General features: G+C 42.0%; 1 protein-coding gene across 1 annotated transcript; it reads right to left on the reverse strand.

Moving 5' to 3' along the window:
- Window positions 1–255: 255 nt before the first annotated feature.
- KLHL31 (kelch like family member 31) lies at window positions 256–7,077 on the reverse strand. Its single transcript, XM_052810053.1, has 3 exons — window positions 6,875–7,077; window positions 3,365–4,568; window positions 256–1,478 (listed from the first exon to the last, which is right to left on the reverse strand). The coding sequence occupies exons 2-3, from the start codon at window positions 4,534–4,536 to the stop codon at window positions 746–748; spliced, it is 1,905 nt and encodes a 634-aa protein (XP_052666013.1). The 5' UTR covers window positions 4,537–4,568; window positions 6,875–7,077; the 3' UTR covers window positions 256–745.
- Between the last annotated feature and the right edge of the window lie 6,196 nt (window positions 7,078–13,273).

Consider the following 13,273-nt stretch of genomic DNA (forward strand, 5'->3'; position numbering starts at 1 on the left):
GGCTCATAGCACTTACAGGAGCTAAGGTATTTTGTGGATTCAGGTCTTGAAAGCCATGTCACAGCATTAGATATGAGAATTAAAGGGTTCTGTGGCAGAAGATAGGGATCTCTTTCATACTTCTGAAGGAGAAAATGTTTTGAGAATTTTTCTGTGAATACCACTGCCCCAAAAGGAAAGTTTGCGCATGCTGTATGCTATATTTTGGGGGGTTTGGTTTTGGTTTTTTTCCCTTCTGTTTATCATAGAAAATGCTTAGAAAAGAACAAAACTGATCATTTTTGTGATGACATGGCACATTTCTGATGTATGTTGAGATTTATTACTAGCAATATTTGACTTTCATTTTGGCCTCTGAAAGCATGTAAAACTCAGTATTAAAAAAGCCTCACAACAATCTTCTGAGGAAAGTTTCTCTCTATTTTACAGGTACGGAAACCAAGGCACAAAGAAATTAAATTGTGTGCCTCAGGTAGTACAGTAAGTCAGTGGCAAAGTCAGGAAGAGAATGAAATTCTGCAGTTATGGGTTAACTCTCTCTTCCTGCTAAAAGATTAATCTTATCCCTAATACACTGTTTCACACCACCAGTATTAAAGACCATGGAAACTGGCCAATTTGCACTGTTAAAACTGTTGCAAAGCCAACGACTTTTTTTCCATCTAGGCACTAAAATGCTACTTAAAGGGTTAATTATACTGCTGTGCTGGTAAACATTTTTACTTGTTGCTGGTTAGACCCGTATTTAAATACTGACTGGGACAGAAGAGACTGAGCTGGCCCTGGACTCCCTTGTCTTGGTGTTGGGCATGGATATCGTACAACAGGATACGCCCACAGTGGCCTCAGGCAGCTCATCTTCCTCTGTCCATTCGTTGAGATCCGGGTTATAGCACTGAATGCACTTCTTGTATTTTTTCTCTATTTCATTCCAGCCACCCACTAAGTAAATTTTCCCATTAAGGGTGGAGGCGCCAGCCGTACTCACTCCAGTTTGAAGTGGGGCCACGTAACTCCACTGCCCCGTGTAAGGACTGTAACATTCCACAGGGAGAACGTCGACCCTTTCGGCTCGCCCCCCCAGCTGAGACCCTCCCATGACGTAGACCCTCTCCAGAAGGGACACCGCGCAGTGCCACCCCCTTGGGGTGCTGAGGCTGGACCTATCCTGCCAGCTATCTTTGCTGGGGTCGTACGTGCACACCGAGCGAGAGTAAGCGTTATTAATGTAACCTCCTGTGACCAGGATCCGACCATCCACCACCGCACTGGCATGGCAGCACCTGGGCACCTCTAGGGGTGCCTTCATCTGCCACTGATTAGTTGCAGGCACGTAGCATTCCACCGAGGAGAGGCAGCCCTCAGAGTTGCGGCCGCCCACTGCAAAAAGGAGGCCATTGAACACATTCAGGCTGAAGTGAGTGCGCCGCTGATTCATATTTGCCAGGTGAATCCAGGTGTTGAAACGAGGATCATACCTGAAAGCATTAAGAGAAGAGGGTAACTGTCTCACATACGGCTCTGCTAAATTCTACAGTCCTGTCTCTGTCCTACTACTGCTGCAGGTGCAAAGTTGCTAAAATTTTAGTTAGTTATTTAGCCCGTTAGAAGTCGGTGGAATGATACTGGTATTCCTGGTTACATTTCCAAATAAACTTAGTTTTTGATTGGAGGAAAATCTGTTTGTATCATTCAAACCTGGTATTATTTCAATGAAGTAAATCTGACTCTTCCTTAATTTGCTTTTGTACGCTAACCTCATTAGAATATTGGGAAGAGATACTTTCAACATACAATAGAAATTTTAGAAGTTTTTTTGCAATTTACACCTACAGCAAAGATGTCAAAATTTACTCAAAGTGTTTTAAAAAATGTTAGGTTGTGATTTATACTTGCATCTTTTTAGTACTTTCTAAATGGTAAGTATTCTTTCCCTGCCACTCATATGGGGTAAGATTTATGTGGAAAGAACATCTTTGCTTTCTAACACCATTCCTGTCTGAAATAACATTCTCTGTCCTTGACATTTAAATGAGCGATTTTGAAATAGGAAATAGCAAATTATGACTCCTGAAGGAGTTGAGTGAGGTACATTAGTAGGCGCATACATTTCTCCTGTTGCATGCTGAGGGGACCAGAGAATCACATGAGAAAAAGACTATGGGAAAGTAAATACTAATTGTTAGCTGTCATTCAGCATTGTCATCTGCAGCTCTGAAACCAAGTCCACAGACATACTGAGGTGACTTGACATGCTAGAGGTTAATGGCAGAACAGGGAGCAGAACCCATTCAGCCGTGGACCACGAGGATTTCCCCACCTCCTCCCCACAACCACGGTGTGCACCGAGCACACAGCTCCTTGTGAGAATGTGGGACATAGCTTAAAGGCAGAAGGTCAGGAGAGCGACAGCATAATCTCCTTTACGTGATATATTTTTCTGACAAGAAGTAGATTACACAATAAAATTGATCTAGAGAAGGTTCCTTGTTCATTAACTTTGTATGTTGGTTGATGTCCTCAGGAGAAGTTACCTGAAAATTCCTTCTGGGAGCAGGAAAAGAAGCATTGGTAGGACTGTGGCTGTATATTGCCATTGCATGTCCATAGTCTGTTAGTAGCAAAAAGCTGAGTTGTCTCACCTCCAGCCTTTGCTTCAAGCTATTGTGTGCTGTCAGCTTTTAGGCTGAACTATTTAAAAACTAGCACTACCCATTTGACTACTGCATGTTTGGCTATGCAGTCTTCTGACCAGTGCAGTCCTTGGATGACTACAGACAGGAGCTGTAATATTTCAGAAGTGAGGTATTATTTGGGGTACACCATAGAAGAGACATATAGCCTTCATGAGATGGTGACATTGTTTCTAAACTCTTGATAAATAAAAAAGCTGAGGGATATGAAATGCAGTATAAAAGCTGTTGAAAATATGGCAGATGCTGCATAGAAAGTCAAGATTCTAACACCTAAAAGGTGTTTTTCAGAACTTTCTGGGAGGCATCAGAAGCTCTTGAAATTTAAGAAGTCTCACCTTGTCTGACTTGGTACATTTTAATGGTACCTTAGAACATCCCAGAGCTTCCTAGTTATGTTCCTATTTATTTCCTCCACTCAGAGAAAGTTTTCTTGGTTTTCCTCACTTCTCATTGTGCATGTGTAACCATGGTGAAGTTTTTGCATAACTTCAGCTGCATATTTCTGTTCATTCAAACTTTAATATAGAATGGCATCCATACCTCCCCCACCCTGTCCCCCTTCTGTTTATCTGAGTGGTTCATGCTGCGTGTCACAAACCAGCTTGGTCTATCTACCTGCATTGTGTGGAATACATCTCTCTATCCCTTTTAAATAAATAATCAGTTACCTGCAGAAATTGCTGACTGCATGCTTGGCTTGGTTCCTGGCATCATTCTGGTCTTCCCCACCGGCCACATAGAGAAATCCATCCATCACCGTGACACACTGATTAAAACTTTTAGCAGGCATTTCACTCAGCTTCTTCCATCCATTTTCAGGATCTCTGTATAAGATGTCTCTGCTAAGAGACTTTTCTGTTAGAGCTGGGCGTCCGCCAACAGTAACTAAGACTCTGAAACCTCCACGGATCCTTGTTCTTCTGGACTGAAGTGTATTCTGGTGATAGGGAAGCAAATGATAGTTCATGGCATCCACTAGGAGCTTATGGCAGTCTGCATCTTGCATCATTCTTGGCACAGTTTGAACATAATTGACAAGGTCTTGGGCTGAGATGGTACCAAAACGGATGTTACCTAAGAGATCAGCAGCAAACTTTACTCTTTTTTGGTCAAATTCCAGCCATTTTATTGCAATCTGGAATGCAACAATTTCAGAAGGCAACTGCAAGTCGTCATCTGCAAGAAGTTCATTAATCTGATCAAAAGTAAGTTTTAAGAACTGATCTGTTTCTGAAAATTCAATGAAGTTGTCTCTAATAAATTTGTGCGCTGCTTCCTTTGTTGTTTTTAGTCCGTATGTTTCTGCAATATTGGCAACATACATACAATTCTCAACACTGATTTCTTGGATTAGAAAATCACAGCACATCTTTACAAGGGTGTGAATCTGCAGATAAATTGCTGTGGAAATAATACTACCTATTGTATAAAGTGAGAGAGTAAGTTTTCCAGTGTAAGCATAGGTGATAACAGTAGCTAGACCCAATGGGGATACATCATTGAGGTCTACTCTTTGAGTGGATGGATCTTTCTTTAAGATGTTGTGAAAGTAGTCACTGCTTGAAGCCATCACCACCTTATGAACACTGAAGGATTTGGTTTTGGTACTGATAGTCAAGTCACAAAGAAAATTCTCTTGTCTCATTCTGCTTAGACCTTCCAAGAGATTTGGGCTATATGATGGGTCGGAAACTTCAGATGAGATGCAGCTGAAACCATTTCCTCCATCTAAGAGTCCATTCAAGCCATTTAGTTTACTGAGGGGGCCATCTTCCACAATGATAGTCATTTCATTGATATCTGCTTTGTTCTTTTTCACATTCTTCTTCTTAGGGGCCATGACTGCAATGAAATATTACAGCCAAGAGCTTGCTAAAAATAAAATTAAAATGTTTAGAGCTACACCACAGTTGTGATATTTAACAGCTATGTGATTATGCAACAAATCTAACCTTTGTCAATACATATAAATGCCACAAAAGTAAAACATACAGGATAACGTATCTTCCTAGGAACTATTATACTGTCCTAGATCGTAGTGTGGCTGCTTATTAATAACAATCAATATGCAAATTGTAAAGAATACGCCCACAAGTAATTCCTTTTTTTTTTAAATAAGGTCATAAATTAACATTCACCTATTATCACCATTTTCAAAGACTTAAATTCTCTGAATGAGTTTTCCAGAGTGTAAAATTTGGTAAATATATATTTAAATCAGCCAGGTTCTAGAGCTAAATTCATTAGTCTGAAGCAAAGGAAAGATGCGGGCCCCCAACTGTGTTCATCCTTACTCCAGGGCGAGTACAGACTTACAGGCGACTTCAGAATTTGACCAGGAAATATTAAAAGTGGGAGAAATTCTTGAAGAAAAAAGCAAGATAAGACATAAAGAGAAAGTGAATTTTAGTATGATGTCATATGGATTTTAGATTTAGGATCTGCTCCAAACTGCTTCCACACTTTTGATTTTCTAGACTGATGATATTCTATTTCCCATGTCAGATTCGCAAATACTTTCTACTCATAGCACACTTTGCTTGCTTTTCAATATCAGTAATTTGAAATTTATAATCCTACTTTTAGGACTTTGCGGAGATTTAGGGAGAAGAAGTCTAACTTTTATTTGAAAAAAATGTCATGCAAACTCTAGCAGGATGTGTTATTTTAAACAAGGTCTTTGTGTGTGAAGGTAAGAATTACTCCCATACAGTTATGTTAGAACAGATATTTGAATTACATGTATCAACTCTAGGCACATTCCAGCTCTTGCTGAAATGAAGAGCCACATTTTTGTCAAATGCAATGTGAGACGGCCCCTAAGTAGTCTTCAAAGGGGCTATTTCAAACAAATATATTTGTATATGCAAATATACCTTGAAGAAAAGCACTGATCTTCAATAACACAGTTAAAACAGAATTGCTGAGATCAGCACTCAAATAGATTCAAATATAGCATTTATCTCCAGTATATCCATTTATTTTAAAACAATTTCTACACACTAATTTTCTTCGTGATCCTTGCATTCACGAAAACCAGAACATGAAGAAATGCTACTTCATGACAAAACAAACAACTGGATTATTTTAGATAACTTAATAAAAAGACTTCAGTAATATTTCAGTCTAGAATCTCAGCACATCAATTTTTCCTTAAGCACACAGCACATAACAAAATGGTAATTTAATTATAGAAAGGAATGGTTGCTGCCTGTGAGCACCAGGATTTTTTTTGCTGCTGCTGCTGGGTGACAACCATGTGCAGAGCAGGCGAGGGAGAAGGCCATGTGTGCTGAAAGCGTCAGTGTCAGCCCGCACTGACGTGAGCTGCGATCCCCAAAATGTCGGTGTGCCAGCGCAGGGGTCAGCTGCTGCCCGGCTCCCCCCGCTCCGGCTGCATTCCAGGAGCTGCATCTGTTGAGACCTATCAGAGTCACCTCCCAGAATAGCAACCTCCCAGCAGCTTGCCATTTTAAGACAGGTTCAGTCAAAGGTATAGCTGGTGCTTTAGTACGCTTGGTTGTTTAACACAACTTTTGTTGCAAAAAGCTATGATGTTGCAAGTGTTGTGTGTATTTGTTGGCACATAGACTAAAGGCAAAACAAGACTTTTGGATGTCTTTGTATGTTGTCCACATAGTTATAGCTTTGCATATTAGTAGCCACAACTTTATAGCTAGCAAGGGCGTACTCTTTTGGCAGTCATATTCGAGGTTCTAAATAGTTTCAGAGACCCATAACATAAAAATTTTAATACATGCAGCACTTAATGTTTATTGCCTCATTGCATCATTGCAGAGCTCATTTAAATATGTGACATTTTAAGCTCTCTGTTCAAAAATGTCCACTCTACAAAGTTTTTTCCTGAAAAACACTTTTCCGTCAGCAGAAATGTCACCAACCAGTTTAGTGTATAAGCACATAAGTGACAGGACATGCAAACCCAGTGAAACAAATCAAACGATCCTATAATAGATCCAAGTTACTGAACTTTTAAAACCCTGGATGATTTGGTTTTCTATAGCCATTTGCTTTCACCTAATTTATTTTATCTTAAGAACAACTCACGCCAAAGGATACTTGGGGTCCCAAAACAATGCATTCAAACAACCAATCCCCCTCCCCTTAAAATGTTATCTTCTAAACGCTATCAAAGTGAGGAGTTAAAACCCCCTTACCCTCCTCAGAAAAATGTTGTCCCAGAGCTGTCCAAGAAGCTGTCAGCGAAAATGCCTCTTCCTTGGAAAATGAGAAGACAAAAAGAGAGCAAATGTGGTACAAAAAAGAGAGAAAGATCAGAGGCCACTTGGTAAGTCCCAGCTTGTGGTTTCCAGCGTGACGCTTTGCTGTCACAGGGAGCAAAAGAGACCGGAGCCTCTGCTCGGGTGCTCTTTAAAATGACCCCTCCTCTCCGTGCCTCGCTCCCTGCCTCTGCCCAGCCACGGGAGCTCAGCTTCCCCGGGCTGCCTGGCCTCTGGAAACCGCAGGGACAAGCCCGGACCCTCCAAATGCACACGTACAAGGGAGGAAAGGGAGGCAAAAGTGAAGACGGTAGATCCACAGCAGGTAATAATTGTCCCAGGCAATAGTAGGGTGGACCACTGGGTTCCCCACTTCAAAGTTGGTTGCCTGGGCAAAAGCCAGAATGCTCGGGGAGGGGGACAGGTTTAGATTGGACGTAAGGAAGATATTTTTTACGATGAAGGTGGTGAGACACTAGAACAGGTTGCCCAGAGAAGCTGTGGATGCCCCATCCCTGGAAGTGTTCAAGGCCAGGGTGGATGGGGCTTTGAGCAACCTGGTCTAGTGAAAGATGCCCCATGGCAGGGGAGTTGGACTGGATGATCTTTGAAGGTCCCTTCCACCTCAAACCATTCTGTGATTATATTATTCTATGATCTAAAATAACCAGCAGGAAACACCAAGGAAAAGCTGGCAATTTAGTTCCACTTTCTTAGGATTTTGGTGCTTAACTCTGAGCAGAGGGAAGGAGACATCCTGATGGGGATTCACAACCACGTCCTATTTCTTGGAGTTAGCCTGCTGCTTCTGTGAAGACTTGCCTTGGCTTTCAAGGATACCGGCTCACATCCCCTGATATATTTGCAGAGAGATGTGAACTTTGATCTTCTGTCTTGCAAGAAGCTATCCTAACTTGTGGGTTATACCATACACCAGAATAGGTGACCTCCACCTCTTGCCAGTCAATCTCAGGAATAATATAAAGCCAAACCTGCGCATCCCAGGAGAATTTCATCCCACTGGAGAGATAAAAGAGGTGTGAGCAACTGCATGGGATGGGAAGGATATTGGGGTAGTGGAAGTTAGAGAAAGGGAAGATTTCCTCTTGGCTGTACTTTGTGTAATGCTTCCTCTGGTAGATTTGTTTGATTGCTTCCAGGCTTGGATGGGCTATTACAGCTAGTGCTGCAAAATAACACTTGTCATTTTGAACACAAGGGCATCACTGTACTAGTGGAGTTAGTTACAAAAAGTTACAAGATAAAAATGAAAAAACAGAATAGGCAATCAAACATGTGAAATGAGAGTGAAGGAGAGGGACCTAAACACAAGCCCTCCCAACGGCAACAAGGTAACCAGCTTTCCTTATGAAAAACAGGGCCACAGCTGTGAACAATTAAGGACAAAGCCTTATTTTAAGACATGTTTTAGGAACTTCTCCTTACTATACTATGTATTTTTTTTTCTCATGTGTAGATTCCTACTGCCTCAAATATACAACTCAGTATAACATCAATTTAACATGTAGGATGACATCTATCATCATCTTAACACATCTCAATATATTCTAATTTACCAGTTCAATCTAACTATAAAATTCCTTACATGGACAATTAACCTTAGCTTTTTTTGAAGCTCTGCTTTAACAGGATCAGCTGTAATGATTTTTACACAAAAAATATGTTCCCCACTGTGATTCATGAGTTTTAAGAATTTGTAAAAAATAGCTTTTGTAGATAGAACAGGCATATTTCTAAAACAAGACTCCCGAACATATACATACTAGTGAACTTGAGTTACTCAGTGTTCCCTTTTCTAACAGCTCATGCACACACTTTTATCAGTTTTTATAATTTTAAGATGTCCTAAAAAGCCAACATTTTTCAGAGAAAGAGTATCCTTTTTTCTTTTGTCATTTTTCAGTTGCTTTTTTTTTTGGTAAAGGGGACACTTCTCCAGAATGAATACACTATCACAATCTGTAGAAAATAAAAGATTATTCTCATTTTCATACCTTTAAAATCTACTAGTACATTTTAAAATAAATTTAAGTCTTATTCAGTCTCTACAAATGTGTTTCCAACATCCTGATATGATTCAGTGTTGAAAAAACCACACAAACAACAATGGGGAAATATCCCCACTGAAAATACAAACCCAATTTCTAATTTCTGGAAAATGCTGAACATGCTTTGAGCTGTGCAGTATAGAGATAACCATCTTGTGGGGCATGCCTCAACATCTCAATGTATTAATGCTAACACAATCAAACATCTCCCATAGTTCTGAAACTTTGGGTGTACATTACGGCAGAAACCATGAAACCTTTAGTTACTTGGTCTTCAAGATCAGAGGACAACTGATAGCATACTTGGCTATTATGCGGCATGCAAGCTGGTCTTGGAACTAGACATTCTCATTTTCCATTAATTTGCACAAAAAAAAGTCTTTTAAAAAATAAACAGTACCAGGATTAGCTGCAAATCATGATACATTTTTTAAAATAAAACTTAGATTCAATATGTTTTTTAACTTTGAGATATTCTTAACATTGTTTCCTTTATATCTTGAAAATAACCTGTCGTCTTTCTGATTATTTTCTTCCCAATGGCATAGCAATTAATTACTGTAAAGTATTTTGATATTGATTGAAGTCCTTGCAATCAAGTTATGAATTATCTTCTCAGTTAAAAGAGGGGGTAGTACATTTTTTGGCAATATCTTAAGCCTGTCAAGATGTACCCTTTTAGGTATGGGTGAATCCTGGGGAAAAAACAGCTCATTTGCTCCATAATCAGCTGGTCTATGTGAGTGACTAAGGACAATACTATCAATCCATGTAGCAGTAGCAGGTCATGTAGTAATATTTTAACATTTTTAGGGGGGGGGGAAAGTGCAAACATTTCAAGAGATTTGTTCTTAGCCAAATAAACAAGAATAATTATTATTTGCTCCATGTGCATGAGCCAGAATCAGCAATAGGGAAAGTTCTTCTGTCAGCAAAGATAGGCCTTAAGGCAATTACAACCACTTTTTCTAATCCATGCACAACCACTACTGCACTCTTTCTGGAAAATGTAAAGCCTTTTCTTTGAAGTCAGCATGCTTTGACTTGTTGGCAGAATGCAAGTGTCACAGCCATGGCCAGATGGAGATCTACCTTGGTCAACTAAAGACATTAACAAAACTCAGGCTCAGCTTTAGATCATGACTGCTTTGTTTGCTCTGAGCCCTTTGTGTACACTCAGCCAAATACTATGCACCCCCAAAGCCCATATTTAGTTCGCTATGATAAATAGTTATGAAAAATATCTTTAAATGCATTAATCTGAATGTATTGAGTAATCATACCAATAATGCCTTTAGGAAGGCTGAAACTCCTCATGCAGATTGGAGATACTGTGAAAGCATATTGAATTTCAGTGGGAACTGCAGTCTTTTCAATAAAAAGATGGAAAAGAAACATGTTTTCTTTTTAAGCTGCTGAATAAACATACAAACTACTGCTGTTTAGGATCAAATACACAGGCCTTGATTTCACAGAGGGTGGCTTTGAGGAACTGTGTTCAGCAAGACACCCAACCCCAGGTGGGTCACTCAGACCCCCTCCAGGTAGCAGACCTCCCCCAGTGCTCAGTCACTCGCCCCCAGTTCAACGCCTAATTTTGCCCAGCCAAGCCTCTCACATCGATCCACCCCCTGAAACTCTCACCTAGCTCTTCTCCTTAGCTCATACAAACCCTACTTCTCTTTCTGGTTTCGCTCTTTCCTCGGAAACTCACCAAGGACTGGCAGTAGGGCATGGAGAAGACCTTAGGGATGAGATGAGAGTCTGTAAGCCTTGGAGCGGAGCTGATGGCATAACACAGCTCTCAAGTATGTAGTGACAGAGCAAGTACTGGAGTTATATTTTGTGTGTGGTAACCCTACTTCTTCCTAACAGGAGTCCCGCATCATTTGCCAAACGAACAAATCCTCATAGCAGTTGGCATCAGCCAGCAGTTTTGAAGGACCAAGTAAACTTGGAATTCTTTCCTCTGCAAAAGTTATGACAGGCAATATGAGAAATGCTGCAATTAGACCTGGGCTAGAAAAATTTTTCTCGTTCCAGGAAAGTTTCTGAGATTCAAAATGTTTTCGTCTTCTTCACTGGCATGAAATCATGATCTTTCAGAATAATTGGGCAGAAGTGCAGCAAGGAGATTTTCCTCATCCCACAAAACCCAGTAACTTGATAATTAAGGCTTTCAAACAACATATGGGAAACCCAGCTCCAATCGCATAATCCATATGACAATCTGAGCCTCAACTTCCCTAATCAAAGATGACTTTAACCATAATGCTGGTGTGGGCTGAATCTCTCCCAAGATTTCTTCTGCATAAATGCTATTTTGTATAAGTAATTTCGTATTATTGGGGCCAGAAAAATAAAGGAAGAGTAAGCAGTTGCAGATGACCAATTTTAAGGTAGGGTTGATGAAATCTGTACACACTGTGATGAGTTAAATATTTCTGTAAAATAAAAGATTGTCGTGGTTTAACCCCAGCCAGCAACTAAGCACCACACAGATAAAGACAGTTTAATAGAACAGAAAGGAAAAAAACAATAATATAACAATAATAATAATAAAAGGATTGGAACATACAAAACAAGTGATGCACAATGCAATTGCTCACCACTCACTGACCGATGCCCCGTTAGACCCCGAGCAGTGATCCGCCCTCCCCAGGCCAACTCCCCCCACTTCATAACCTGGGCATGACATCACACGGTATGGAATACCCCTTTGGCCAGTTGGGGTCAGCTGCCCTGGCTGTGTCCCCTCCCAACTCCTTGTGCCCCTCCAGCCTTCTTGCTGGCTGGGCATGAGAAACTGAAAAATCCTGGACTTAGTCTAAACGTTATTTAGCAACAACTGAAAACATCAGTGTGTTATCAACATTCTTCTCATTCTGAATCCAAACCATAACACTATACCAGGCACTAGAAAGAAAATTAAATCTATCCCAGCTGAAACCAGGACAAAGATAAGCATGGTAACTGGAGAGCCAGTCTGCAACAGGGACTTGGATTTGTTTTTTCCATATCCAACCTGAGTGCTGTACTTACTGTATTGCACTACTGGCTATTTTTGTTTCTCTACTGATAAATTTGCTATAGACAGTGCCAAGCTGCAATAAGATCTATTTTGCAAGAGTAGTAACCCTAACATGCAAATACCGGACTTTTGCCTTCTTAAAATTCCCCTGTAATTCAGACTAGATACCCTCCTCTTAACACTTCCCCCAAACACTGCTTTAAAGAGTGAAAGGTGTACTATATATCTATTTTAATTCTAGCTACATTAACTTCCAAGGAAATACTCCACAGGTTTTTTAGGAAGGACTCATACAGCTTGGAGTCTTCCAAGCGTGTGCTCGGCCCCAGCAAGCTCCATGGCAGAGATCCTGTTTCAGCTACGCATTTCACGCAGCGCTGAAGACCGACTCCCTGCCCTACGTTTTTTATGACCTTAGGTAAACCACAGAGGAACCATGCTGAAAGTTGCAGGCCCCAAAAGCGCTGTGTCTGCCTCCAAAAAAAAAAAAAAAAAAAAAAAAGAGAAAGCATTAGCCATCAGGCTGCAAGTAAGGTAGGACAGAAAGAAAACCTCTCATGGCTGGCGCGGCTGTACTGACGGACCTTCCCTGCTGCTCTTGCAGGGTCAGAGTACACGCCACTGCGTTTCTTGGGGCAGGCTGCTGTGCGCCCGCCGAATCACCTCCATGGGCTTACTTCAGTTATAGCTGTGCTTGTTCAGTGCCACACTGCGTACTTTAAAGTCAAGAGAGGCAGAAGAAAGAAAAGCATGTAGTCTTTTTATTATTGCTGGTAGTTCGGTAGCAAACAACCGGGTCGGCTGCAGCTACGGGCAAACAGCCCGGCAGGGAAGGACCACTTGGGGCCGGGCCGCGCTGGCCGCGCCTGCCTTCGTGAGACAGCAGGACAGCAGACCAGGCCCGGGCCTGGGACGCGGCTGCCCGCACCCCCTGCCAGCGGAGCCCCGGCACGGCTCAGGCCCTGGCCGTCCACCCCCGGCCATGAAACCCCCGGGGAAAGCTCAGATGTAGGCGTGGGGGCGAGGGGCTGACAGCTCGGCGGGGAAGCTGAGGAAATAGCGGGCGCCGCTGGCCGGAGCGGGGAGCGGGGCGAGCCGCCTCCCCCGGCCCGCGCCCCTGAGGCAGGGCCGGGCCGGGCCGCGGCGCCGCCTACGGCGCGGCGAGCGCCGCTACAAGAGGGGCGGGCGGCGGCCGAGATGGGGCGCGGCGCGGCCGGCGAGGCAGCCCGTGGGGTC

This window comes from Harpia harpyja, chromosome 15 (genome assembly GCF_026419915.1).
Source record: "Harpia harpyja isolate bHarHar1 chromosome 15, bHarHar1 primary haplotype, whole genome shotgun sequence".
NCBI classification, from domain to species: domain Eukaryota; kingdom Metazoa; phylum Chordata; class Aves; order Accipitriformes; family Accipitridae; genus Harpia; species Harpia harpyja.

Coding starts and splice junctions, on each gene's coding strand:
- KLHL31 (XM_052810053.1), bottom strand. CDS start 4,536: ATGGCCCCTAAGAAGAAGAATGTGAAAAAGAACAAAGCAGATATCAAT. Junction 1,479..3,364: donor GCAGTCAGCAATTTCTGCAG/GTAACTGATTAT, acceptor TAATGCTTTCAG/GTATGATCCTCGTTTCAACA.